We start from the raw sequence: 27,173 nt of genomic DNA, 5'->3' as shown, positions 1-27,173 counted from the left end.
TCGGTGATCCAACGCGGCATACGTAAACATCGCGTCAAGGGTCTAATGGCGCCGACAGTGCCCGCGCAAACTGCGCTGGGGAATGCCGACAAGCGGGTGCCGGGAGGCCTAAGACTTGTCCCCTTCCGATGTGCTCCCTACTGACGCGGAAAATGTTCTGCCGGCACCTGCGCAGTGGTTGCATTGCGATTCCGGACACCGTCTCATTTGACAGTTTCATAGGTGCTGACACTGCTGTATTGACATGCGCAGAACTTGACGACGGCAAGATCATTTGTCAGGTTTCTGCTGCACCGCCGGACGATGACTCTGAGTTGGAAGATGACGCACCATGTGCTGCGCTGCCGTGGCATGCGGAGCGTGTACAAGCAGTGACTGTGCTTTCAGCTGCTAATAGTGACCGTACGACCCTCTCCGAGATTCAGGCTTATCTGATTGTGCGTGAACGGAACAGCGTGCAACGGCGCATTCACGATTTCTTCCAAGCCTACTGCCGAGCCCTAATAAGTGCGTGGAAATAAAAGATTTAATTTTTTTTCTTAATCTGCTTTTTCGGACACCTGTTTATTCGGACATTTTCGCAGTCCCCGTGAGGTCCGAATAAACGGTCGGCGACTGTACCTTAAAAGGTTTGCTTAAACAAATGTCAAGCAGCTGCAGCAATGAAGTAATTCCACCTACTATGACCACAAGGTCTGTGCTGTTGTCTGAAAGATTAGTTTTCACGCCCTCAGTGGTGTGGCCCTGAAAGCAGTCCACGACGAGCATGGGCCTGCATGCAAGCATCACACCGGCCTTCTCCCAGACTGTTTTGATCCAATCATCAACCAACTTACTGTCCATCCAGTTGTCCTCCACATGCACTGCTGCACTGACGACTAACGAAATGTTTGGGAGAGTTTTGTGCTTGAGGATCACGTAAAGCCACAATTTCGTGCCATTGGTGAGGGCACACAACATCACGGCGCAGTGCAACTTTGTGTATCCACCAGTCAGCATGCTTGCAGCAGCTCATCTTCATTGTCGTGTCCGACAGCATCTCAAAACATGCAGGTGGTTGATCAGCATTGCCTATTTGGTGGAAACAGGTAATCATGTTGCTTTCACGAAGCAATTACATAGTGCTGAAAACTCAGAAGCTTCTCCTCGTAAGCAGCTTGCAGTGCTGGCACAAGAAAGCCTGATAGAAAGCCCATACCACTTCACAAAACGCTGAACCCATCCGCAGCTCTCACAGAACTCATATGGTAGGCCTTACTCTCAAGCCAGCTGCCAGGCTTCAACTTGGTTTGTCGCAGTCGATACCCAATGGCCCCGACTTCTTTCTTCAGACTTTGTGAGCTTTGTTTCCAGTTCACGGTAGGTGCCAGTATTGGGGCCACAAAATGATGTACAGTTGCAGTGCACAACTTGAAGCCTATCTCCTGCCCGCTTCTCGATTTCCAACTTATTCTGCAACGCTGACAATTTCCAGCTTTTTTTGTGCAGTAATAGACTGCCATTAAACACAGCTCATGACGACTGAGAAACCAGTTGGTCACATCTGCCTGTGACTGCTCAAACAAAAATGGTGACAGGACAAGCGCAAACTATGGCCAAGTGTTTCTCCAGCCACCCGCGTGTCGGTGCTACCTACCATGCTTGTCTGGAATGGCAGGTTAAAAATGCAGCCATTTGCACTTTTCGCTCTTTAATGACGCTTTTTCTGGTGAAAATCTGTGGCTCACTTGCCCTAAGTTTTTTGTCGGGGCGTAATTTTATTGGCCTGTGCGTCAAAATGGGCAGCAGTGGGGAAATGCGAGAGGGGTAGTCACCATTACCATGGTAGAGCACTGTGTGTATTGCCGCGAAGTTACACCTGAGGAAAAGTTTTGTGCATTATCCCCACCACCACTTTACCGCTTTAGTTTTTGCACTTTTGGGGAAGGCCATTTGTTCAAGAATACGGTGTATACAGAGTAAACATTCATCCGCACACTGAGTCTTCATCCCTCGACCTTGTTTTTCTTTTCCCTTTACCCAAGATGTTACTGATGCTACTTTAATGCAGATTTGTCTGATTACTAGTTAGGCTTACTTAGAGCACACATTAAAAGGTGTGCTCTAAATGTATAAAAAGCAATCGTGTAGGTAACAAATTACAAGTAGTCAATTGATTTTTATGAATTAAATGTTCTGGTAGTCTTTGTAATTGATAAATTCATTTCCTAACCCGGTAATGCTCACTGTAACTCAATTACTCTTTCTTGTAACCACTTGCACGATATAGATTAATTCATTAACAAGACAAACTGTAACTGGCGATGCAGCTTTGAGCTCTTGAATTTAGTGGGAAATGTAGTAGAATGTTCACCTGCATGCCTCGCAGCAGCCTCTCAAATGCACATGTTCAGACAGGTAAACCCCTGTGCTCAGTATTTGTTTACTCATCTTAAGGCCACACCGGACCATTGCAGACAAACTGAACCGGCGCTTCTATGTCTTGATAGCCAGGGCCACATCGAACAATGATGGCAGGAAATTGCCCGCGGACAATTTTTTCAGCTTTTCATTGGTCCTACCAAGTGCGCCTTCTCTGAATCTTGGAAACCAGGAAGCACTGTGCTTCTTAGAGGGCCCAGACACGAGCATTGAGCTATTCAGTGAGCACAATCTTGTGCACAAGGTGTTTGCATTTTACAACACCAGCCTTCTCTCCAGCACACATATTGAGAGAGTGTTCAATGTTGCTGCAGATGGTGTTAGAAGAAAACGAGGAAAGAAGAACTATGAAAATTATGCAAAGCAATTGTAACTGAAAGTAACATTAGAAGAGCTGTAGACGATGCACTGAAAGAGCTAGGCCAGATTATTCTATTTGCTGTGCTTGTGATAAAACTTTGGAGGAGAGTAATGCAAAAGGAATTGATTGCATTTTAGTAATTGCTGAATTACTTTTGCGGGTCAAGAATTGTTCACTGTAATCAGTTACATTTTTGAAAGAAATCACTGTAATTGTAATCAGTAATTTGTTTTTCTCAAACGTGTCGGTACCAAAAAAAACAGCGTACTTATTGTACGGGACAACTTAAGCACACGTTACTAAAGCATTTTTACAGAGAAAGTGTAGGCTAAACAAAAGACTATGTTTTGACAACAGGGGATAAAAATAGAAAGACCAGGGTGTCTACCAACCGGGAAAACCGGGAAAACCGGGAATTCTCAGGGATTTTGAGTAGTCTGGAAAAAGTCAGGGAAAACTCAGGGAATTTGGGCCTCTATCAGGGAAAATTAGCGGCAACTTTATTGGAAGGGTCGAAAGTCGTAATGCTGGCTCGAGCAGCAGACAGGAATCGTAGTGAATCGTCTTTGACGCCCTGTCGTCGGCTGGATGAGTTGCCAGTGTGCAGTCAACGACCGACTTTCCGGATTCCCGATAATTTGGACGGCTTCGTGGCACCGCCACGTACCCCATAGAGTCAACGCATCAGAATGTGTGAAATTTCGGACGGAAGAACCCTTCGCCGTTCCGAATTCCCGGACGTTTTGTCGTGACTGCAGGTCCGAAACGGCAATAATCAAAGGCACCACCGCTGCCGTTTCGATTACTTCGCCACCTCGAACCGGCACTCTCGCGCGCAGATCCGCTGGCAGCCGTTGCCACCACTGCGGCAACGCTAGGCCTAGCTGCTTCGACGTTCGCTATGAAGCTTCTTGCCGTTTGGTGCCGAGTTTTTTATTGAAAGAATTAGCTGCTGTCAGCAATGGCACAGACTCCACTTTTGTGGTCCTCGCGATTGGCTTAGAAACTTAGAAAACACGGTGTGTTGCATAATGCCAGTTCCCGAAAGTCAGCTTCGCCTTTGTACAGAAATGTTAAATGGTTAAAAAAATTAAATTATGGGGTTTTACGTGCCAAAACCACTTTCTGATTATGAGGCACACCGTAGTGGGGAACTTCGGAAATTTCGACCACCTGGGGGTTCTTTAACGTGCACCTAAATCTATATATAAGTACACGGGTGTTTTCGCATTTCACCCCCACCGAAATGCGGCCGCCGTGGCCGGGATTCGATCCCGCGACCTCGTGCTCAGCAGCCTAACACCATAGCCACTGAGCAACCACGGCGGGTAGAAATGTTAAATGGTGAAGCATACGCAAAAGTATTGCAGTGAAGCATAACAAGCGTGGGAAGGGGCTATTGCCACGGAAAACAGTATGTATTCCTTAATTATACACACGTGCACCCGGTATTTCCTGTCACAGTACGAGCGCTGATATGCCTAATATGTGTGCCGACAGGCCTTCGGAGCGTTTTCGAACGTGCCTGTGGAGGTTTGAGCCCCTAAGGGCAGTAAATGACACGCATTTATTTTTTTCCAACTGGCCGATTTTTCGAACGTTTTCGCGACCCCTAGGGAGTTCTGAAAATCGGCGGTGGACTTTGCAACTGACCAAGATGCTTCAAATGGTCCTTGGGGCAAACGAGTGGCAGAAGGAGGACAAGAACAGAAATGATGTACGCATTGAGGAATAAATGGGAAAGGAAGCTTGCTGCCGCCGTTTTGAAGGAGCTTGAGCTCAAAAAACAAAGTTTTGGCTGATGCCGAGATGCAGGTGTCCCGCATCCAAACCAAAATAAACTCTTTAAAGCAGTGAAACACAACACTCAGGCGTCGTGCACGGGCTGAGAGTATATCAAGACAGTTGAGGTTGACTTGCGAGCAGTTAAGAGAGAATCTCAATTGTGACAGAGTTCGGACCTCATACCACTGAGCTTGCTATCAGTTGATAGAGATCGCTCATATATTCAAATATATTCGCTTCTATGTGCATCTCCTTTTTATTCGTATTTGTGAATGTCCGACTTATTTGCAATTTTTTTTCGAGGACACTTTATTTGCTGTGCATTTTACTAACCCCTGCCTTCTATTCTCTTTTTGAATAACATAAACACTACTCCTTAGTATTCAAATTGGATTAAGTCGCTTTTTAATTTTTTTCATGTGCTTACTCGAGAGTGACAGCATCAGGCGATATGGTTCCAGCCTGTCTTGACATGAAACATAGTTTTGCATCACTCAGGGAAATGGGCAAAGGCACTCAGGGAAAACCTGGAAAACTCAGGGAATTTGGAAATGTCAACTTGGTAGACACCCTGAAGACCCTGTCAGCATTCATGAAAGAAGTTTTTTTTAAGCACTGTGCAAAGTTTTGGGTAGTCTTTACACTGTGTGGTTGCAAATTTTGGCTTGTTTTGCGATTTTAGTAATATTTTTTTTCTTTATTTGATTAATTGAATAGATGCAATACACAATCCTGTTTGGACCCATAGCCTTAATGGCTAGTTTGGGGTCCAATAACAAAATAGACATAAGCACTTATTCACAAGTTGGCAAGTAGGTGTTATGGTTCATCTGCTTGTGTGTCTTATTCTGTTATTTACTTTTCATTGGTCCTGACACCTTTATGGCTCACCAGCCATATGGCTTACCAACCATAATGTCCATTGCTAATGATTCATGGTACTTCTCATTTTCAATTAATATACAATGAAGGACAAGAAGGGGAGCTGCATTTTTATTGCGACATATATTTTCTTCTATCTCAGAATACAGTGACAACCGACTCCTCAGAAGCCTCTTTGCTTCCATGCGTGGTGCAGTACATGCTGTTTCCTCCTCACTCGAACACTACTATCCGGGAGAGGTGAGTGCACTTACTGTCAACTTTGCATATACCCTTCATGTAAAGCTGAAAAGAAGGGCAAGAAGTACTGTGTGCAGTAATAAAACATCACTTGTCTCGTGGTGCCAGTTAATGGCTTCGTTGTTATCTGAGTTCATACTGTATTTGAACGAGCATTAGGTGACCCAGCTTTAGTGCTGCTGTTGGCGTGTCATGGTTGGGCCTCGATTTCGTCACTCCATGATCATTGTCAAGACATCATTGTCGTCGCTGTTACTATGCTGTGTCATTGCCGTACAATGCCATCACCACTGTTATTCTGCCACTATCGTCGCTGTCATTGTGTTACCATAGTGCCATTGTCATTGTGCCTTCATCATAATCATGCCATTCTCATTACGTCGCCATACACGCTGCTGTTTTCCTCGTGCCTTCATCATTATCGTGCCATCATGATGGTCGTTGTACTGCCATACTGCCATTGTCGTTGTGCTTTCACCATTATTGTGCCACCCTAATTTTCACTGTCACCTAGCTGTCATTGTGCCTCTGCCATATTGCTGGTGTCATGCCATCATGATGGTGAGGCTTGCTTCTGAAGTGGATTCTCCCCACTGCGCGCAGCCTCTCGGATGACGAGGACAATGAGATGGAGACAGCCGAGGCAGATGGTGAGCTGCAGCTGGTCAGCGAGTGCTGGGTGGAACCACAGTGTGGAGTCGTGGTGAACTGCCCTTTCTCCAGCTCCTACCTGGACGGCAAGCAGTACACCGAGATCCCGAAAGCTGTGAGTGACCCTTGGGCTTTTGTTCCTGGCATTCTCATGGGCAGTGGTGCATGAAAGTCATGCGTGTCCTTTCTTGACTTGGCAAAGTGTGTGTTTGGGTGAGCTGGTACAACAAATTTGGCAGGCTGCAGTTTCTCTGGGTAAACAATTGGCCATGACAGCGGTAGGCTCTTGCAGTAGGCACTTCTCTCAAGATCTTTGCAATGCATACACCATCGCTTTCGCCTGCTACATTATTGGCTGTTGTGGTCTCCGAAATACATGCAAGGACACTACCACCCTCGTGGTCTATGTGGTGCCTAGAAACTTGCACATACGGCCAAACTCATTCATAACTAACTCAATATTTCCGAGAAAAGTGGTCTTTGTATCAGTAGTTGGTTATATGTGGACTTGCCCTTCAAATCACCAAAAAATTAACGACACTGTAGCTGGAGTCAGCACTTGACGATTCGACACTACTTTGGTCCAAAAACAGGATTTTTAGTGCCTTCATTCTTTTTTTTTGTTCCTGGCATTTTTCCATATCTAACTGCAAGTTTACTTAAAAAACGTCATCTAAAGGGCAAAATGCAGTGTTGTAGCCTCTTCAACACGGTGCCTGGTTGGTTCCGATCACCTTCCATTTCAAAACTACAACTACAACCGCCAGCATTTTTCCCTCCAGAGCTTGCGATATATTATACTTGCAGCAGGACATCATTAGATTCTGCATACTATAGCAAAGCATTCTAGTTAACTGGAAGCGGAAACTACTGTGGTATGCCGACATTTCGCCAAGATCTTGCCGCTACGGCTGCAGCATCGACCACGCATGCTGAGAGCCGTGAAGTGACATTTTTTTGTAACCGCCATTGGGAACTGTTATCAGCAACAGCACAAACAAAGCGCTGACAAACTGTACCCACCGACTCTTTGCAACTTTGCGTGGCAGCGGCACATTGTGCGTCCAGTTTGGTCATGCTTCCATGCTTCTAAACTTCGCATGCACCCTCCTTTTACAGCGACTGGGTTTTAACTGTTCGTTGTAACAGCACGGTGCGTTTGAAAATGCTCTTTATATCTGGATGCAGTTTCAGTAGGCCAAATTGGAAAATCTTAAATGTCGTGAAATGGGGTCATTAGAAGCGATAGGTCCTTCTATCTGGGATCGTCAGACGTGGATTCAACTGCGTTACCAAGTGGCAGGGCTGCCCCGGAAAGGCTGTGGTCCCAGGTTTTGGTCCCGGACCAGGAAAGATTTTCCTTCAACTGTGAGGCTTTTCTTTTGAGGAACCCGTATGGGTTTGCTTTATTGCAATTGCTACGAACGGGTGGATGTCTGCTTTTCCATTTATTAATCACTTCTCTCCACCTTCTGGGTTTCCGCAGAACAATTACGTCAAACTCTTGCCGTTGCTTCGAGTTGTTGACAGATTCAACTTTGCCCTGCCACCTGCTAGCCACCTGGTTAGCTCAGATGGTAGAGTAGCTGCCCCCGGAAAGGCGGTGGTCCCGGGTTCGAGTCCCGGACCAGCACGAATTTTTCTTCAACTGGGAGGCTTTTCTTTCAAGAAACTCGTATGGGTTCCCTTTGTTGCGATTGCTACGAACAGGTGGACGTCTCATTTTCCATTTATTAATTGTATTACCAAGTGCGAACGTTACATAGCAGCCCATTGATAACCATGTCCTGCTCCCATGTGCAGATTTCGCAGGGGCGTGAGTTCGGGTTGTGCTGGTGGACAGTTAATTGTGAGGAAGTACCCATTTCGCTACTTTCAGTGCAGTTTTCTGGCATCCATTTAAACCAAGGGTTTTCAAAGTTGCCGGCCTTGGGGGAAACCCACTAGCTTTCCCAGAGTGCTGAAGAACCCCTCCCATCTTTTTTTGACCGATGTGCTTATACAAAGACCTAATATGAGGGGTCATTAAAGCATACAGAGAATGGAAAGGGGGAATCTTTCTGCACACTCATTACTATGAGCGCTGAAGTGCCAGCACATCTCATGGGGGAAAGAGGGGGGAAGCAGGAGCTTCCATCTCCTCTGGAGCCACCTAACCAATGTCTGCGTGTAGCCTCCATTCCCCGCAACAGGTCTGTTCCTAAGGACTGAAAAACCAGTAAAGTTGTTCCTGTTTTCAAATCTGGTAATCGTTCTGACCCGTCAAATTATTGTACAATATCACTCACCTGCATCGCTTGCAAACTCCTAGAGCACATTATATATTCAAATGTCGCTTCGAACCTTAATAAAAGCTATTTTTCCTTTTCCAAACAGTGTGGTTTCCGAAAAGGCCTGTCTTGTGACACACAACTGCATTACTGATCTTCACCTCAACATGGATTCTTCTTTTCAGACAGACGTGATCTATCTCGATTTCGCTAAAGCCTTCAACCTCATAGCCCATATTCATTTATTGACGAAACTTTCTTGACTTCACCTTGACCCTCTAATATTATCATGGATTGCGTGCTTCCTGGCTAATCTTTCACAGTTCACTGTTATTGAAAATCGGGAGTCTAAAACTTCCGACGTAATATCAGGCGTTCCCCAAGGGTTGGTTCTAGGTCCTCTCTTGTTTTTGATATTTATAAATGATCTTCCAAATAATCTCTCCTCTACTACACGACTTTTTGCAGATGAGTGTGTCTGTGTCGTTTAGCTAAGAATTGTTTTCAGCAGTGATCAGTCTAAACTTCAGGATGACTTGCATAAAATTGAGAATTGGTGCACTTTATGGCAAATGTCTTTAAACGTTTCTAAACATAAATTCATGCAGATTTCTTGGAAAAGGGTTAACTATATCTATCCTTATTACCTCAATCCAGTTACTATTGAGCAAGTTGATTCTTATCGCTATCTTGGAGTAACAATCACTAACAACTTATCCTGGTCAGAACACATACTTGAGCTTGCTGCTGATACCTCCAAGACTCTCGGCTTCATCAAGCGATCCCTCACTCCTTCTCCCCCTTTCATCTGTTGGCTGGACTATGAAACATTTATCCACATCAGCCTTGAGTATGCATCCTCCACCTGGAGTCCCCATCAAGCTTATTTAATCGACTCGTTAAAAGTAATTCAGAGCCGAGCCTCACGGTTGATCACTTCTAAATATGACAGGAATATTAGCATTACCAGTATCAAATCATCCCTAGGTCTTTCATCTTTAGTAGTGCGCCACAGGATCATTCGTCTTTCTCTTTTCCACAAAATATACTATAATTTTCCGGATATTCATGGTGTTCTCCTTCTGCCTCCTAATCGTACTTCCCGCCATATTTTCAATTCTTGTAGTTTACAACGATGCCACGGATCTACCAAATCCTTTAATCAATCTTTTCTACCATGGGCTATCGAAGACTGAAACAAACTTCCCAAGTCTATTGTCAATGAGAGACATCCCTCAAAATTTCAAAGATAGTCTTACAATCCTTTTTATTACCTAAATGTTTTCTTGCGCTTTTTGTCTTTCCCTCAGGAAGGAAGAGACAACTTTATTGAATCACTAGTCAATGAATGCCAGGAGAGAAATCTCTCCCCCGTTGCCCCTTAACAATATCTTTTCTGTATGTGGTTCTTGGTATATATAGCTGGTCTTTAATTCGGTCTTTATTTCTTGTTCACTGTTATCGTTTATGTCATATCATGCCCTGTAATGTTTCGGGCTGCCTCCCCCTCCCCCTTATGTAATGCCCCATCGGGGTCTTTAAGGGAAAATAAATGATGATGATGTTATTTGTAATCTCGAAGGCCATCACTCTTGATGAGGAACTCACGATAACGCATAGACAAGCAGCCTTTTATTTATACCGTGCAGCTTTGTGCATCATTATGCAGTGCATGCCGGATTATATGGCTTCTGTTCTAGGCCCTGGGTGCCATAAAATAAGTCTTCACACAAGCAAACAGTCGAATGCACAAAATGTTATTTTATTTTTTGCAAAGAAACATCAACAGACACTGTATACACTGATCAAAACTCTTAAGCATAAATGCCCGCGTCGCCCGGCAAGCTGCAGTGCCCCTGGAGCGGATCAAAATGCTTGTTGTGCGTTTTTGTTTTGAAACAAGCGCAGTGCAGTAGTAAGTCAGCCTGTTGAAACTGCGCTGTACCTGAGCCACAAATAACAGGTAAACATGCCCTCCCGTGTCAGTTACAGTGTATTGTATAAATGCGGCCAGTATCGTCGTCCCTCAGCAACAAGAGTCGGCCACGCAGACAAGCGGCTCTCAGCTTGCAGAACTTCTGAGCTGGTTCCCGTTCACGCGTTACAAACTGTGTCGGCGCGCATGAATTAAAAGGTGCTTGGCCTGGCCATCGTGGCCTGCAAATCGTGCAATGATGAGTCTTGTGCGTCGATGCTGGATGGGTCTCCCACTTCTCGCAGACTATAATGAAACCTCATTAAACCGTACCCACTTAAACAGTAGTTCCATTTAAAAAGTAGTAAAGTCAAATTCCCGACTCCGCAGCCATTGAACATAGTGTGTTTTGTGTCTGCATAAACCGTACCAGCTTACTGCGTACGTATCTGTTAATACGTAGTGTTTCCACTTTTCATCGCGCAAACACGGCTGTGCATCGTCTTCATTGTACGGCCCCGCAGAACAACAAGCCTCGGAGATTACAATGGCCTCCAAGCGCCTTGTGTGTTTGTGCGTGAAGTCGCACCAACGTCAACATCATTTCGGCACTGTGCAAGAGTGTGTTGTGGTGTCGTGCAAGTAGTGCAAGCAGGGACTCGTGTTATTGCCGAATCTCGGATAAAAAAAAAGACGCCGTATGCTCAGCATAGAAGAAAAATTAGACATCATTCGTGCTATCGAACGTGACACGAAGAAGTCGGCGCTGGCACGCGACATGGGTCTACTGTTGACTACAGTGTGTGGCATTTGGAATGCGAAGAAGTTGCTTGGCAGAGCTGCTGCAACTGCGAAGAGATGTCGGCTACGAGGTTCGACTTTTCGCCATTGTTGCCTCTGTTGTTGCCGAACTGTCGCCTAGCGACAGTGATGAGGACAACACGGGAAGCGACAGCACAGGCGATTCAGGCCCGACAGAGGCAGAACCTGCGCGTCACATCAGCCTCATGAATGCAATTGTCGCAACGAGAACAGCACCCTGCAATGAAAAAGGCACCTGCGACTTGTGCAACACTACCGCCCTTGTGCACGGAGAATATGCAATGCCAATGAGGAATCTGCCATGCGAGTGTTTGCCGAGAAGAGGGGGCTGGCCACAAAGCTGGCTCGCAGCTTCAGTAAGTTTGAGGCCGCGGTAGTCGCTGTTAGGCTGCCGTGGCATCAAATGAAAATAACACTTTTGTCGCGCGAAGTGAATAAATGCTGCATGTCTTTTTCCCCTTTTATCGCACTCTGAGTTCCCTTTTTGACAGGTAAGTGCGCGATCTCATGCTATTTCGGTTAAGCAGTACAACCGTTTAGTACATACTTTTTCCGAGCTCTGGCCAACTACGGTTTAGCGAGGTTTCACTGTACCGATGTGTGGCAGTGGCATGCGATGGCTTTACTAAATTGCAATGCGAAATTTCTTTTCTAAATTGATAAATTGTGTAAGTCAATGTGAAACGTGGAGATGGGGTTGGATTCGTTCTGACCGCTCGTGAAACCCTAACTTGCCATTAGCAGAATCCCTGCGTACTGCGGAACCCAGTTTGAGACCCCTGGTAGAGCATGTGCTCTGGCAACTTTTTCTATTTCGGCCTTTGGTTGTTTTTTTTTTGAGCAGCGGGTCTGCAACAGTCACTGAAATTGAGACGTCATAATTGCGACAAGTGTATCAGTGACCTGCCAGTTTTGTTTGTGAAAAGTGAATTCAATATGATTGATTTTATGCAGCCTTGATTGTTTGATGGGATTGATTCAAATTGAGGCAGTATACAAAGACACATAGAAGCCTATTTATTAGTGTCACAATTTCATATTTCGGTTGATACTGCCAATTTTTTCAAAATAATGACATAAGTATACGGTGCCGCGAACAAGTTCAAAATGGTCGATGCCATATATTTGCGGTGCTGTCTGTATGTTTACAAAGCACACCAATTTGCTAACTTTCTCTTTTCTCTCATGTGCTGCCACTATGTGGGAATAAAGGGATTTTTTTTTTTCGCATGCCTCTCTCTCTCGGTTTTCATTGCATGGTTTGTTTTAGAGGTAGTTTGCTCCTGCGCATCTATATTCTACTGCTCGCGCATTGGCGCTTGCGGGCAGGTGGCGGTTTGGGTCTTGTTCCGTGAGTGGTTTTGGCTTCTTGCGCTTGCAAAACTGATGGCTATCTCATTACTAATCTTGTTTCTCGCTCGTTTAGTGCTCACAGGGGTGCACTTAGGAAGGATGCCGCCGTGCGTGGTTTCCGTTGCTTTTTTTTATTGAGACTCGCGAAAACTATTGGCTTCTGGTTGGCGATAAGCTGAAGATTAGCAGAAGTTTGTCACATGTTTTGCTTTATTGATGGGCACACAACCAAACAGTTTTCTTGAGTGAGTGCACCTACGCAGTTCGATTACGCTATGGATACACATATTAGTGTAAAAGCAGGAACATTTGAGTCTTGCGAAATAGTCTCGTGTGTGCATTTTCAAAGCCTCGAACTATGTGTATAACAATGCATCAAATTTTTAATTCTTATAAGTCTATTTCCTTTTTTATTGTTGTTATTTATGAATGAAGAGTACATATATACCAATGCAAAATATTTTTTTCTCACTTTACGGTCACCCTAAAAAAGTTACGGTAAATTTTAAAAAAAATAAGTCCCTAAGAAGAATCGGAATCTGCAAAAAAAGAAAAATTAAAAATTAACCCTGGGCGGTCACATATGGCAAAAAAAATCGATCCTCAAAGGGTTAATTCAGTTCATTTTATTTCGACACCATAATGTTGAGAACTGCGGACAAAAAGCCTTTGCTTGGCTTGATGTGGCCTGCAGCTCTTCATAACGGGCAATAGCGGAGCAGAAGGTGAATAACAGGCAGTAGCGGAGCAGAAGGTGAAGTGTTACATACTCAAGGAATGAAGCACAGTACAAATAAAAAGACAAGTAACATACGTAGAAGAAGAATTTTATTCATTCACTTAAGGAAGCAAAGCTGTAATGGGACCTCCTGTTCTAAATAAAAAGAAAAAAATTAGATTAAAGCAAATTCAGCAAAAATATGTCAACAAGTAATTACACAAGACAGCAGAACTAAAGCATGATATAATAGGATACAGAATTACCTCTTATACAAGTTAAAAAGAACAAATCAGGTTCATTCAAATGCAGCAACGAGGTAGAAGTTCTTTCTTTCTTTCTTTATTGATTTATTCAAGACAATGAACAGATTGTCTTAGGGGACACGGCTAAAGGCAATACATTTGCCTGACTAGGCAGTGCCACCCGTACATTGGCAGCAACATGGCAGTGGCAGGCTTTCAGGAGGTCACACATGAAATTAAAGTAGTACACATTTTCAACACTTGAGTACACAATTCGCATAAGAAGAAAGGAAAAAAAAAAGGTTAAAGTTTATACAGTTTTCTAATCAATTGAAGCACGACAACGACAGAAAAAAAAAAAGTATGTACGAAATTTTCCATACCGGTAGCTGAAAGGTTAAAGTTTACACAGTTTTCTAAAAACAACAACAAGAAACATGAACAAAATTTTCTATACCTGTAGTTCAACATTTCTATTAGTCTTCGGATATTAACAATTCTTTTACCGTCTTCTTAAAGCTTTGCTTTGAAATTCCAGAATTTAGCAGGTCCAATACCAAGGGGTAGTCGTTTAGAAGGTTAGGAAGTTGAACTGCTAGTTTTTGATCTCCGTATTTCGTTCTGCAACGTGGTTTTCCTATCAGAGTTTTTCTGAGGTTATAGTTTGTCGTTCTGCCATGGTATTTACTTTGGAAGGAACATTTGTCTTCCCAGAATTGCCGTGAAATTTCGAGGAATAATTTGTAAGTGTGAAGTTTTGATGCTGTTAATATTTTGTATTTGTTATAGTATAGTTTAGTGGTATCAGTACGTTCTAAGTTACCTATCGCGCGCAGTGTGCGGTTTTGGAGTGTTTGAATTGATTTTAAGTTAGTTTGTGTAGTGGTTGACCAAACTAGCAAACAATACGTTAATCGAGAATGTATAAGCGCGTTGTAAATATTGCGCTTCACATTTATCGGTAGCAAATATCGCAACCTATTTAGCACACCGACAGCACGAGCGATATTTTTTCTAAGAACGTCTACGTGCGGTGACCAGGACATATTTTCATGGAATATTACTCCTAAAAATCTGGCTGTTGTTGCCTGTTCCAGGTTGACCTTCTGAAACTGGAGTGTTATCTGAGGGTGGATTATTGTTCCTTTTGACTTAAACACTAGATACTAGATAAGTATCAACATGTACTAATTAAAAATGAAACAAATCAGGTTAAATGAAATGTAGCAAAGAGGCAGAGTTGTAACAAGTACTAATACAAGAAAACAAGTGAGCTGAGATATGGTGAAGCATTATACAGATATAATGTTTGACACCTAAGCAAAGCAAGCAGAGCATTCTAGATTGCATCACCACAGCCACAAGTTGAGTACATATGAGAATGAATGCTTTTTAAAACTGCCTATCTACCATCGCACTGCTAGTGTTAAATTAATGAAGAGTACCCTTCATATCCCATTATTACCTCTTCTCAGAAAGGAATCATGCATTTCCCTTTTTCATAAAATCTACTACCACAATGCATCTCTTCGCCCTCTTTGGATCCACCCTGCGCCTTATTATTCGGCTCATCGTGATCGCGTACATAAAGTTAACGTCCCCCGTCATAACACCGTCGCATGTTCACAATCATTCCTTCCTATGATTTCAGTCAACTGGAATAATCTACCTACATACTTAGTAAGCATCAGTGACCCCACTCTTTTTAAGAATGCACCAATCAACATAAAATAATGTATGGTGGCAAATGGCATAATCACGTACTTATTTGTGAACATTGTCTGCTTGCTAAAGTGTACTCTTTCTGTATTTTCATATTATGTAAGTCTCTGTTTTGGTTGTGATGAATGCATAACTAGTTTTTTCATATCGCTTTTTTTTCTTGCACTGTGCATTCCTTCAACTAATCCTGCATTTTTTACTCTTGGAATGTATTCTCTCCCCTCCCCTCTGCAATGTACAATTATGTACCGTGAGTATATCACAAATAAATAAATAAATAAATATTAGGAGACAGCTTTATGCCAGTTGAAATACAGTTCCAGGAGGATATTGCTGTGCGCACAGAAGTGAATTTACCATAGTTAGTTCTAACTTTATGCATAAGAAGTTGTCAGCTGTTGCAAATCGAGTTTCATTGTGATTGCCATGTTTAGTTTACATAGCTTATGAATTGTGAGAATGCAATGCTCTGGCAAAAGAGCAGATGCGCTCCATCGGGGTGACTTGAAAGTGATGATATCAATGGCCTGGTGCTGATTGTAAGGTACAAGATGACAGCTATATGTGTTGCCCCAAGATGCAATGCAGTTTGTGAAGTGACTGTGATTGAACACGTGATAAAGAGAAAGCAAGGTTAGTAGACTAAAGTTTGGACATACTTTTATAAGAATCCGGATGCCGTGTCCAATCTTTTGCTTTAGATGTGAGATATGGGTAATGTACTTTAAGTTAGAGTCAAGGACAACCTCCCAAAATGGACATTAATTAGAAGCCCATATAGAACATTACAAATGAAAGAGAGAGAAAAAAGATATAGCTCGGTCTAATTCTAATTGCACATTATACACTCAACACTGCAGAAGTCAACAAATGTGTCAACTAGTAAATTCTGCACTGTGCAATACAGCAACTACATGGCTACAAAATACACATTTATTAATTTTTTGTGTGTGTGGAAACAAAAGAAAGAAACAATGGCAAATAGTAGACAATGTACATTTTTCTTTGGCAAGACTGTAATTCAAACCGCAAAATTTGGTAAGTATAATCAGTCCTTGCCCTTGGTATCTCCAAGAGTTCGCTACTGCACGTATTTGGCTTTTCTTATCTCTCAGTTTTAAGTTCGGGACGTTAAGCCGCTTAATTTGAGGTTTTTTTTTTTAACGGTGTTTTAGACTGTGTGTTAAACCATCGCAATAACAGTGTCGAAAGACTCAAGCTACGCGCTTGTATAAAGTACACCTTCGACATTCAAAATGTCGAACAGCATTAGTGGTGTTTCTTTTTCCTCGTGCTCCACTTGGATATTGCCTCATTTGCGTTTCTTGACCACGTGCTCGGGGCCGCTTGGCCGAGCTGATAGCCGCAGCATGCCCCGTTTATCGAGACCCCTGCTTCGTGCGCAACATCACTCAAGTTGTTCTGGGAAAACACTTATGCCGCGTTTGCCGATAGATTGTGCACTTGGGAGCAGCGCCTTATCTTGGAATTGTTCTCTCACGATGCGGCTCCGGCTGGCCCCCGCCAAGGAAATGGCGTGCTTGCAAGTCTGATCGCTCGGACGTCACACGCTTTTCAGCAGAGATCCTTTTGAGATTCCGGTACCTTTGCACCCAGAGCTGTCTCGTGGGAGGGTTGAAGTGGTCCTCAAGGTGCGGCGGGCGTTGGTGTGATGCATCGGTCGTGCATTGAAAATTTAGCGAGGATTAAAAAAATAAAAGCTGAAACATGGGTCATTTTGAATTTGTTAACTTCTTGTTAACTACTGAATCTGCATGAATGTACCAATGCCTTGTGGTTGCTGATGCAATACAAACAATAATGATATCAGGCACAGTAACTTCAGAGGTTCTCTAATAGAATAGAGCAGTTTAGTAGTTGTTTTATTGTGCAGGATCATCAATTATGCCTTGCAATTTAACATACAAATATTATTGACAAATAGAAATGCCATACATATGAGAAACACAGTTTTGTCATGCAGCGTATGGAATAAATGTTTTGGTGACAGGTGCACAAGCATTGAAAAAACTTCAACACCGCAGAAAGACTTAAAAATGCTGCCACTTCAGCATTAGTTTATCTGCACAGTGTCACGGTGTGCTGCTGATATGAGATGCGGTGTCTTGGGCTGCAGGCCTGCTCGTAGTAAGCTTATATTTATTGATTCAGCAATCCCCACAGGGGATTTTGGCAAGGTGGGTTACAAAACAAAACCGATTACTAAATTTTCAATAGTGTACAAATACATATGGAAATTGCGGAATACAAAGCAGCAGAACACTGTTCTAACAAGTAAAACGAAAAAAAAGAAAGAACGAAAAGCAAGAAAAATGAAAATAATAAAAAGAAACACAATTTCATGACATTAGTTTCAAAACAAGTCAACACTTGGCTGAAGAATTTGATCATTGGTTAGATTGTTCCACTTGTTAAAAACAATGTGCTGATAATGATTGATAGTATTTTGCATGCCAAAGCTACCTGTGGCCCTTAAATTCCACTGGGGATGGCTTCAGGTTAGTCTGGATAAACTGGGATTCTGCATTGTGCTGTTGAGAGTGCACAAGGGCTATTGCAATTCATTGCTGTTGGAGTCGAACCTACGACCTTGTGTTTAGCAGCAGAACAATGTGGCCACTGAGCCACTGTAGCAGGTAGAACCCAAGAAGCTGATTTGATTTATTGAATATTTGACTGACCTGACCTGACCTGACCTGACCTGACCCGACCTGACCTGACCTGACTTGACTTGTATTTAATGTCTCAACAACACACAGAGTCTATGAAAAAAGCCATAATGGAGGGCACTAGGTTAATTCTGATCAACTGGGTTTCTTCAATCTGCACTCAGTGTGGTACATGAATGCTTTAGCATTTGGCTCCCGTATGAATGCAAGCACCGCAGTTAAGAACTGAGCGCGTGACGTTGTGCTTAGCAGCAAGACATTATAGCTACCGAGCCGCCATAGCAGGTGACTGAGGAACACCTGTGTGCACACACATGCATGTACATGTGTGCAGACATGCAAAACACACTCAGTAAACAGATCCAAGCAACGTGTAGAAACGGCAAATTTGTGCATCATGTCGACACTTCCTTGCGCTACTTTGGTGTGTGGGGGGGTGGCTATACAGTTCTAGCCAGAAGTTTTTAAATCGCTGTGTACTACACTGTGGCGTAGTGTTGCCATGGTCCTGCTGCTCCAAAGTGCTTGAGGAGGAGCATGGGAGCTCTTTTCAGTCTCCAGTACTTGGGAGAACACTGGCAGCACCAAACAGCAAGTTGGGCGAGCTTATAGGTGGTCATAATTAAAACTTACCATTGCAAAAGGCAACACAGATGAAGTCATATATGGGTGCTGCATTCTCAATTCAGGCATGCATCACGGCATACAGCATTAAGGGACCGAATGACAAGCAGTGACACAATTGAGTTGCATAGTACTCATGAACTGCTTCTTTATTTGGTGATGCAAGACAGATTTCTTGCTAACACCTGAGGCGTACGTACTCAGACAGTGCTGACAATGGGACGAGAAGCAGATAGGACACGTGCACACCTACGTACCTCAAATTCCTTGAATAATAATTTTGAAAACATTGCATATCTGCCAACTCTTCTGAATTTTTTGTAATGTTTATGATTTTCCTAATGTTCTGTCAGTATTTACGAAAAATAAATTCGGTACACGAAAAAGTTTCACTCGCCGTCAGGCTTTGAAGTCTTCAGATTCTAAGATGCAAGAGGAGTGCTTGCTTTGAGCCAGTTTAAACAGACAAGTTTCAGAAACAGGCGAAATTGGCAGCAGCAGAGTTGCTGAAAATGTCACTGGGATTTAAGAACAACGTGTTGCTTGTCAGTCTCTCCTGTTCTTAATTTACTGCTGCTGCTCGTGTGCCGAGTCTAAAGGTACACCATCATTAATGAAGTGCGCATGCATCTCATAAAAGGGGTGTGTTCGGGGTAAGCTTTAAAAAAAAGTGCACTTTTGTTATGTCCTGTCAAGCTGTCTTCGATACATTTTACTATGCTAGCCAAGTCTTTGAAAACAGGACAACGCTTTTTACACCTGACTGCACAGTTCCTCATTTAACAGTGCCGGCACTCTTTCATGACACAGCTAGTTGACAGCATTGTGTGGCTAATGGCAGACAACAGAATACTGGGAGAGGCAGTAACTCGCACGCTCAGAAGAGCGCCAATGCATTTCGCCAAGCATCAAAAATCACCAATGTCCTTTCCTGCTGTTTCTTGACGTGAAGGCATCACCATGTAGAAATGCTCTCGATAGGCAACCACTCATTTGATTTGAGTGAATTTTGTTGGATTGGTGAAAAGAAGTGAAATTGTAATGGCTCTTTGGATAGAGGCTTGGGCAAGGTGGTAATTCATGACTAAATGAGCACATTATGGAAGACGGGGACACGGGGAATGGCACCATGCATGTATTTGTTTTTCTTTAGAAACCCCATGTTTCTGAGCCTGACCGGCTCCTTTTTCAGGGGTGAGATGGCATGAGGCATAGCAGTGCTTATATGTGTTTCTGGCGCTTTGACTGGCGCACAGACACTTTTTGTCGACCTCGAGAATAAACAGCGGGATCTGCTCTTGATGAACAATTGGTGTTACCCGGGGGTTGGAGTTTCCCTTTTCTTTAATTCAATTGTCCCCAACCACGCAGATATCTGCTGAATGTTTACTTTGATGTCTTTCATTCTGTGCGCCTGTCTTCTACGCTTTGCTCGTTTTGCCATTGGCTCTTAGGAGCTGTTTTTTTCAGACTGCCAATAATACTTAACCGTTTCAGGCATCACTTGCTTTAGAAAGTGAAAGACACATATCTCCCTGCAATTGCAGTAAATTAGACCCATTAATAGCAGAGAGATAAAAATTTCACTGGCTGTTTCAATTTGAACTTGCAACCTAACATGCATTGAAAAGAGTGCAGATGCTTACAAAATGTAATGAACACCTTTTTAAACAGAAAGCGGGCTGCTTTTGTCTCACGTGGGGAGACTACAATATCAAACTGTAGTTGGAACCCATGTCAGCACCAAGAACTGTGCCTGGACTGGGGTACTACAGTCACTATTGAGAATCATACCTGGCTATCAGCGTGTAGAGGAGCTATGGAGACCTCTGAGTAAGCGGACAGGAGGGCAAGCATAAGAGATCGCCAGCTCAAGGTGAAAGTTCGGAGATAGGATGCAGACTTATTGTTCTCCCCTCGTGACTTTGTAACGCGTGAGCTGGGAGGAAAAAGAAAGAACGAGATACCACGGGAGCAGCAACTTTTGCACTGACATTCACCTTGTAGCCAAGAGGCTATTGTCATGCATTTGCATATCAGTTGGCCCTAATGCAGTTTCAGGGCACCCTTCTTGAAAACCCAGCACATACAGACAGGTGTGGGAAAAGAGGCGCCCGAATGCCCTAAATAATTTACTATAACGCTTGTTTCTACGAACTAGTTTAGGTACCTAGGGGGTGGATGCGTCATGACGTTATGATAGCGTTAGCTTGCTTTGTTCCTGTGATCGGGATAGCTGCCACCCATGAATGCTGCTAGGAGAAATGTGCACAGTCTTCTTTTTTATATTCTCATTATGCCTATCCTTATTGCTACGTGTCAGCAAATTTTACTGTGTAATGGTGTCACGATAATGTTGATGATGCTAGGTCTGCCACTTCGAGACCAAATTAAAATACCTCGCGTTTCCCAACCTTCTTTCTTGCTACGTGTAATCCTTTTATGTGCTAGAAGTGTGCAGTAGCATTTCAACTTTGAAAATATGTGCCAGTACTCATTTAAGGGGTTTACTTCTTTCACCTCGTTGGTGAACTTGAACTGCCCACTTGAACTGTTGTGCATTGAGAGAGAAGCACTGTACTGCGTTTCTTTGTTTAACTTGACTCTCGACAGTGAGGCTCCCAAAAGTCATGAGGCAAGGCGGGCTGAAAGGGCCCCCAATGCATGGAGAGGGCGCAGGCAGAATGAGCACCTAGCAAGGCAATGATAGCAGGTCACTGTGAAATATAGGGGAAGAATTGACGGTCTGGCATCAAGGGGCAATATCTGTTGGCATGACTCAGCTGCCTGTATATTTTAGTATCTTATTTTTTTCTTTTAATCTATTCTGGCGTTTGGTCAGGAAAATGTTAGGGAAGGGGGAGGGGGTAGAGGTGAGCACTGATAGCATTACCTCATGTTATGCCTACTGTACTGTACTGTGTTGTACAGTTTCCTCCTAACGTAACTTAAACACCGAAGATGCATATCTAGTGGTTTAAATTTCATAAAACTAGTGTTGTAAGCAGGGTACATCGAAATCTTTGGAGGAACACAACATTCATCATCATCAGCAGCAGCAGCAGCAGCAGCAGCAGCAGCCTACTCATGTCCACTGCAGGATGAAGGTCTCTCCCTGCAATCTCCAATTACCCCTGTCCGGCGCCAACCGATTCCAAATAGCACCCGCAAATTTCCTAATTTTGTCACTCCATCTAGTCTTCTGCCGTCCTCTACTGTGCTTCCCTTCTCTTGGTACCCATTCTGTTACCCTAATGGTCAAACAGTTATCTAGTGTGCACATGACATGACCTGCCCAGCACCATTTTTTATCTTTATGTCTATTAGAATATCGTCTATGCCCGTTTGCTCTCTGATCCAAACTGCTCATTCAAGTTGGCCAAACCAGAAATCTCCAGCACCCTTTGCAGGAGAAGCAAAAAGGCACTTGAGTCTTGTTCAAATTATTATGGAGGCTGTATGTGTAGAATGGTGTATGCAACAATTGGTTCCCATTGCTGAAATCCTTTTTTTTTCTCTTGGTGGCCTGTAGATTCTAGAAATGATAGCTGCCATTTTTATTGGGTATTTTAGCAAGGAGCTTCCGTTTGATGAGATGGAACAAACTGAGGCTTCACATCATCTCGTGTTAAATCGTCGCTAGCACTACTGTTTCATCTGTTCTCGTGGTTTTCACGGTGGAGTTTCTGTTGAGTTCTGTTGATTCAGTGATGTGCCAAACTGACTTAACTGATTGGGAAAATATAATCTTGCGCCAACGGTCTGCAAACTTTATATTTGTTAACTAACATTTGCGTGTCTGAGTTCCACATCTTTGACAAGTTCTGCCCCTTTGACTGAAATTTAAATTTGTCAAATTGGGCAATGACCTGCTGCAGTGGTTCAGTTACCTTATGGCCTCTTCTTGCTGAGAACGAGGTTCCCGGGTTCGATTCCCTACCATGGGAGTTGGAATTTAATGGCGTTAAAATGCAAAAAAAGCTAATGTACTTAGATTTAGGTGCATGTTAAACAACAGAAGAAATCAATTTGAAAGAAATTAATCTGGAGCCTTCCACTATGGCTCATAACCCACTTTGCAGTTTCGCAATGTTCCCCAATTTAGTTTAATTTTAATTCAGATTGAGCAAAGAGCCAGAACTTAGTGCTTCATTGTAGTCAGTAATGATCGCGTACCACGCTTCATAAACAGCACCTTTCAAAGCTGGTGCGTTGCTTTGGGATGTTGTCTTCACCACTCCATCTAGTCAGTGCACTCAGTGTGCTGAACGTGTGGTCATGCAGAGAAAGGCCAACTTTTGCATCAGCGACAGTTCCGAGGGAGTGGCAGATATGCTGCATCATGCACAGGCACAAGGCTCGTTTGGTGCCACTGTGTTTGCGTGCCAGTAAGCATTACGAGATTCTACTTCAGGCGACAGAGCTGAGTACAGTGACTGTTTCATAGTTTGGACAAGCATTAAGAGTGTAATCTTGATGGCATTAATTAATTCTTTATTTGTTACAGCCTCAGGGCCAGAATCATTACAGAGGAACATGGTTATGAACAATGAACAAGAAACAATGAAACATTCAGGTTGGTTACAAAGAACCTAGCTGCGAACACAACGTTAGTATTACTGGTAACGGAGGATGTAAACTTAAAGCAAATGCAAACAATGACAAAGTAGTAAGCAATGGATAGTATAAATAAGAGCAATTTAGGCAATCTTAGCTAATGCTTGGTTAAAGGCTTGGCTATCGTTTATTGCAATAATATCAGCAGGGAGGTAGTTCTATTCTTGGGATGCGCAAGGAAGAAAAGACATGAAATGAACGTTCTTGTTACATGAAATCGTCCATACCTTATGATGGTATTATGATAGCCTCAAGAAACCCTAGACTTGCTTTCGCAATGAAGTCATGGGATCAAATCCTGGCCTAGATGACCGCATTTTGATGAGGGTGAAATGCTAAAACATCCGTGTACCGTGTTTTGAGTGCACGTTAAACCCCAGGGGGTCAAAATTACTCCGCACTCCACCACTATGGCGTGCCTCATAATCAGATTTGGTTTTAGCACATAAAATCCCAGATTTAAAAAAAATTGCCTTTACAATTTCATGCAGGTAAGGTAGTAAAACCGAGCCCACTGTCAGGACATTAAAGCTAAATTAAATTATGGGGTTTTTACGTGCCAAAACCACTTTCCGATTATGAGGCATGCCGTAGTGGAGGACTCCGGAAATTTCGACCACCTGGGGTTCTTTAACGTGCACCTAAATCTAAGTACACGGGTGCTTTTGCATTTCGCCCCCATCGAAATGCGGCCACTGTGGCCGGGATTCGATCCCGCGACCTCGTGCTCAGCAGCCCAACGCCATAGCCACTGAGCAACCACGGCGGGACATTAAAACTAAGTCGTGTAGCAGCGGTCATCAGTATCTGTAGTTAAGGAACCTGTCAAAGTGTTCGCCAGCTTGTGAGCCCACAGTTCATTGACACGGGCTGCTGTATCAGAATTTGCATTCACTGATGATGTTTCATTGACTCAGTTTTAGTCGATGTTTCTTGCAACACGTTGTCATTCTCCTCGTTCGTGATTCACTGATACTGATAGCTGAACAGGAATCACGTGCTTCCATCTAATTATTGCACTACGCTTGGCTTATCTAAGCGTTCTGCTGCTGGTGGTCTTCCATCAATTGTCTTCTCTTGGGTTTTTGCTGAATTAATATTGCGCAAAATCTAGTCTATCAGGTAGTAGCAGGACTATATTGCATTGCATCCTCGTGATCAGCATATCAGTTGCCATGTTGTATTGTTTCATGCACTTGCCACAGAACAAAGTCTCATTGAGCAAACAGCTGGGACGTGTGTACCCGATAGAGATCAAGGGCTGCGGTTTTGTCCATCCACTTGAGGGGCTGTTTGTTTGCCTGTTCTCGTTCAACAGTGAAATAAGTGATGTCAGCAGTGATTGTTGCGTGGCAGGATCTTGCTCATCGCTGACGTGGAGCAGCGTTTGTCTCCTAGTTGCACAGCACTTTTCTCCTACCTTTGGAGCATTACACATACTTTTTAGCTGAGACGATTACCATGGTGCAGATGTCGGCAGCATATTTTTACGGCATAGCGCTAAGGTGGCAGTTTGGACATGTTGGTTGATGTTTACTCTTGAAGCAGCATAAGAACAACTAATTGAGAAAGGAAACACATGTGAGGGCTGATTACCAACTGTAGGTTTAGTTGACTGGCACAAATCTTCTTGTGCACAGATAACACCTTAACACAGAAGCATCCATGACAACACGTGCAGCGCAAATAAAAATCATCACATGACACATCTGACTCAACTTTTTTTGGTAAATGAAAGTCGAAACCCTCATAAACATTAGAAAACTTACTGGAAAGCTCCATATGCATAGCACTTTTGACTATTTTTTATGAACAGTGCCATCTTACACATGATGTCAGCAAATTTTACTTTATGTAATGATGCCAAAATAATGTTGATGATGAAATTAAATTATAAGTGTTTCCCAACCTTCACACACTCCTAATGTGGTTCGTTTACGTCCAAGAAGCATCTATATGGTTTCTGCAACTTTGAAAATAAGTGTCAGTACTTGTTTAAAGAAAATGAAATATGACAAATTGAATAAGTTCGCTCTACAACATATGATCATTATTGTACAATGAGGATTTGCCACACAATTGCTAACAGCTGCATTTCAGTCTTATTGTATGATAAAAAGTTCCATAAGAAATCCCTGCTGATAGGTGTTGTTTCAGCTCATTCTTGTTTATTAAGTTTGCTTATGGCATTTCCTCTACCTAGTCTGCCTAGTCCTTCACTTCATCATCAGCACATTTGCTTGGGCCTGTACATTGTAGATTTACTGTTGTATTAGGTTAATACAGTCTTTCTGTTTGCTTAACATCTAATATTGTTCTGCTTTGTACCAATACAGGTTTGATGTATCTCCCTCCGAATTACCTTCTTTCAAAAGCTTCATGGATATATTCTTTGCTTATATAGTAGCTACTTCACGTCTGATCTAAGTATAATCTTGGTTAAGCCAAAGAACATATTAAGTGAAACCACTTCATTCTATTCCTACACAGAAGTTACAAGTATGAAGTAGAAGAAACAAATAGCGATAAATGTATAAGCACTGTTGTTAATATTATTTTTTTAGAGAGAGAAGGAGGAATGCTGGCATAAAAAATATTCTAAAAAAGAAGGGAAGTATTACAATATCTTAAATGAAATCTCATAGTTTATTTTTGCAGTGTTCAGATAAGGAAGCAGAAGCATGCCTGACAGCATGACAATGTCATGAAGACAGCCTCTTAGGCAAAAATAATTGTCACTGTAATGCCAACTGAAGGTTCCTTTCGTTTATTATTTTTTATTTGTAAAGCTTCTAGAATTGTGATGTTTTTATACATAAAACAGCATGTAAGTTAAGTCTTGCTATCATATGGACCTGCCAGACCCAGCAGTAGCTTGCTTACAAAAAGTATTATGCTTTTTATTCACTTATTCCTTTGGTTGCCAAGGGTGAAAAGCCCTACAGGTGCGTAAGCTGTCTTCATTACATCTCTTTTAACTGTGAACTTTGCAACACATCATGTTGCAACTGCTCAACTCCCTCAGTTCTGGCCAGTTCCCTTATCCTGACCACTCTGTGATTTACACCCCATCATCTGGTTTGGCATTCTTGCAGCCAAAAAAGGAAAAGGTCCTCGTTTTATTGCTGTACGAATACTCATTATGGAAAGCAATAGCCATAGCTTTTTTTTCTTTCCAGAAAAGAATCATATGCCCCACAACGTCCTGGTTTCTTTACACATTAATCCTGCAAAACTCTTGCATCTGCTCTGAGCAATCATTTCCGCTCCGAGATGGATCGTTCTTCGCCACATGGTGGCTTGTGCAGGGCGGGGAGTGAGGGCAGGAGCCCTCTTTGCCTTATCTTATCAGTGCTTCTCAAGAGGGGCCCGAAGCTGAACAAATTGTGTTATCAGCTGCCTGCCTCGTGGGCTGTTTGCAGTCACCTGTACCTTGCTTCTTCTTGGGTCTGCTGGCGGCATTGGCGGTGGCGGCGCCTTCCCGCTGTCTCTCGAAAGAATGTGCGCTGGCGGTCTCTTGAAGTGACCTCTGCTCCTTTGGCGTTGCTTCCTTCTCGGAGGAGGCACTCGAGATGACAGCAGCTCCTGCAAGTGGCGGTCATTGCCCCTCTCCCGTTCTCTTTCTCTCTACGTCGTGGGTGGCTTCGAATCGGAGTAGACGAGATTAGGAGGAGGGAAAAGAGTGGTGTCGGTCACCCTCGTCGTCTCAAGCAAGCTGGCAGTATCTCGCTTGCCTTTCCACTCCTCTTTCATTGTCTTCTTGTCCTCTGCCTGTGCTCAGCGTTGGTGCTCCGGTGCCGCTTCTGTCGTGGCCATTCAAGAAGGACTGCAGTGATGTTTGTGTCGAGTGGATGCTA

General features: G+C 43.2%; 1 protein-coding gene across 3 annotated transcripts in view; it reads left to right on the top strand.

Moving 5' to 3' along the window:
- LOC135921842 (KICSTOR complex protein SZT2-like) overlaps positions 1-27,173 on the top strand; it is a 259,666-nt gene that overhangs the window by 42,913 nt on the left and 189,580 nt on the right. For all 3 annotated transcript variants that reach the window (XM_065456218.1, XM_065456219.1, XM_065456216.1), the window contains exons 20-21: positions 5,592-5,689; positions 6,293-6,455. In XM_065456218.1, the coding sequence (XP_065312290.1) occupies positions 5,592-5,689; positions 6,293-6,455 (261 nt within the window). The remainder of the gene's footprint in view (positions 1-5,591; positions 5,690-6,292; positions 6,456-27,173) is intronic.

This window comes from Dermacentor albipictus, chromosome 9 (assembly GCF_038994185.2).
Source record: "Dermacentor albipictus isolate Rhodes 1998 colony chromosome 9, USDA_Dalb.pri_finalv2, whole genome shotgun sequence".
NCBI lineage: Eukaryota > Metazoa > Arthropoda > Arachnida > Ixodida > Ixodidae > Dermacentor > Dermacentor albipictus.
The sequence above is the reverse complement of the archived record's forward strand: the minus strand, read 5'-3'. Positions and strand labels throughout refer to the sequence as shown.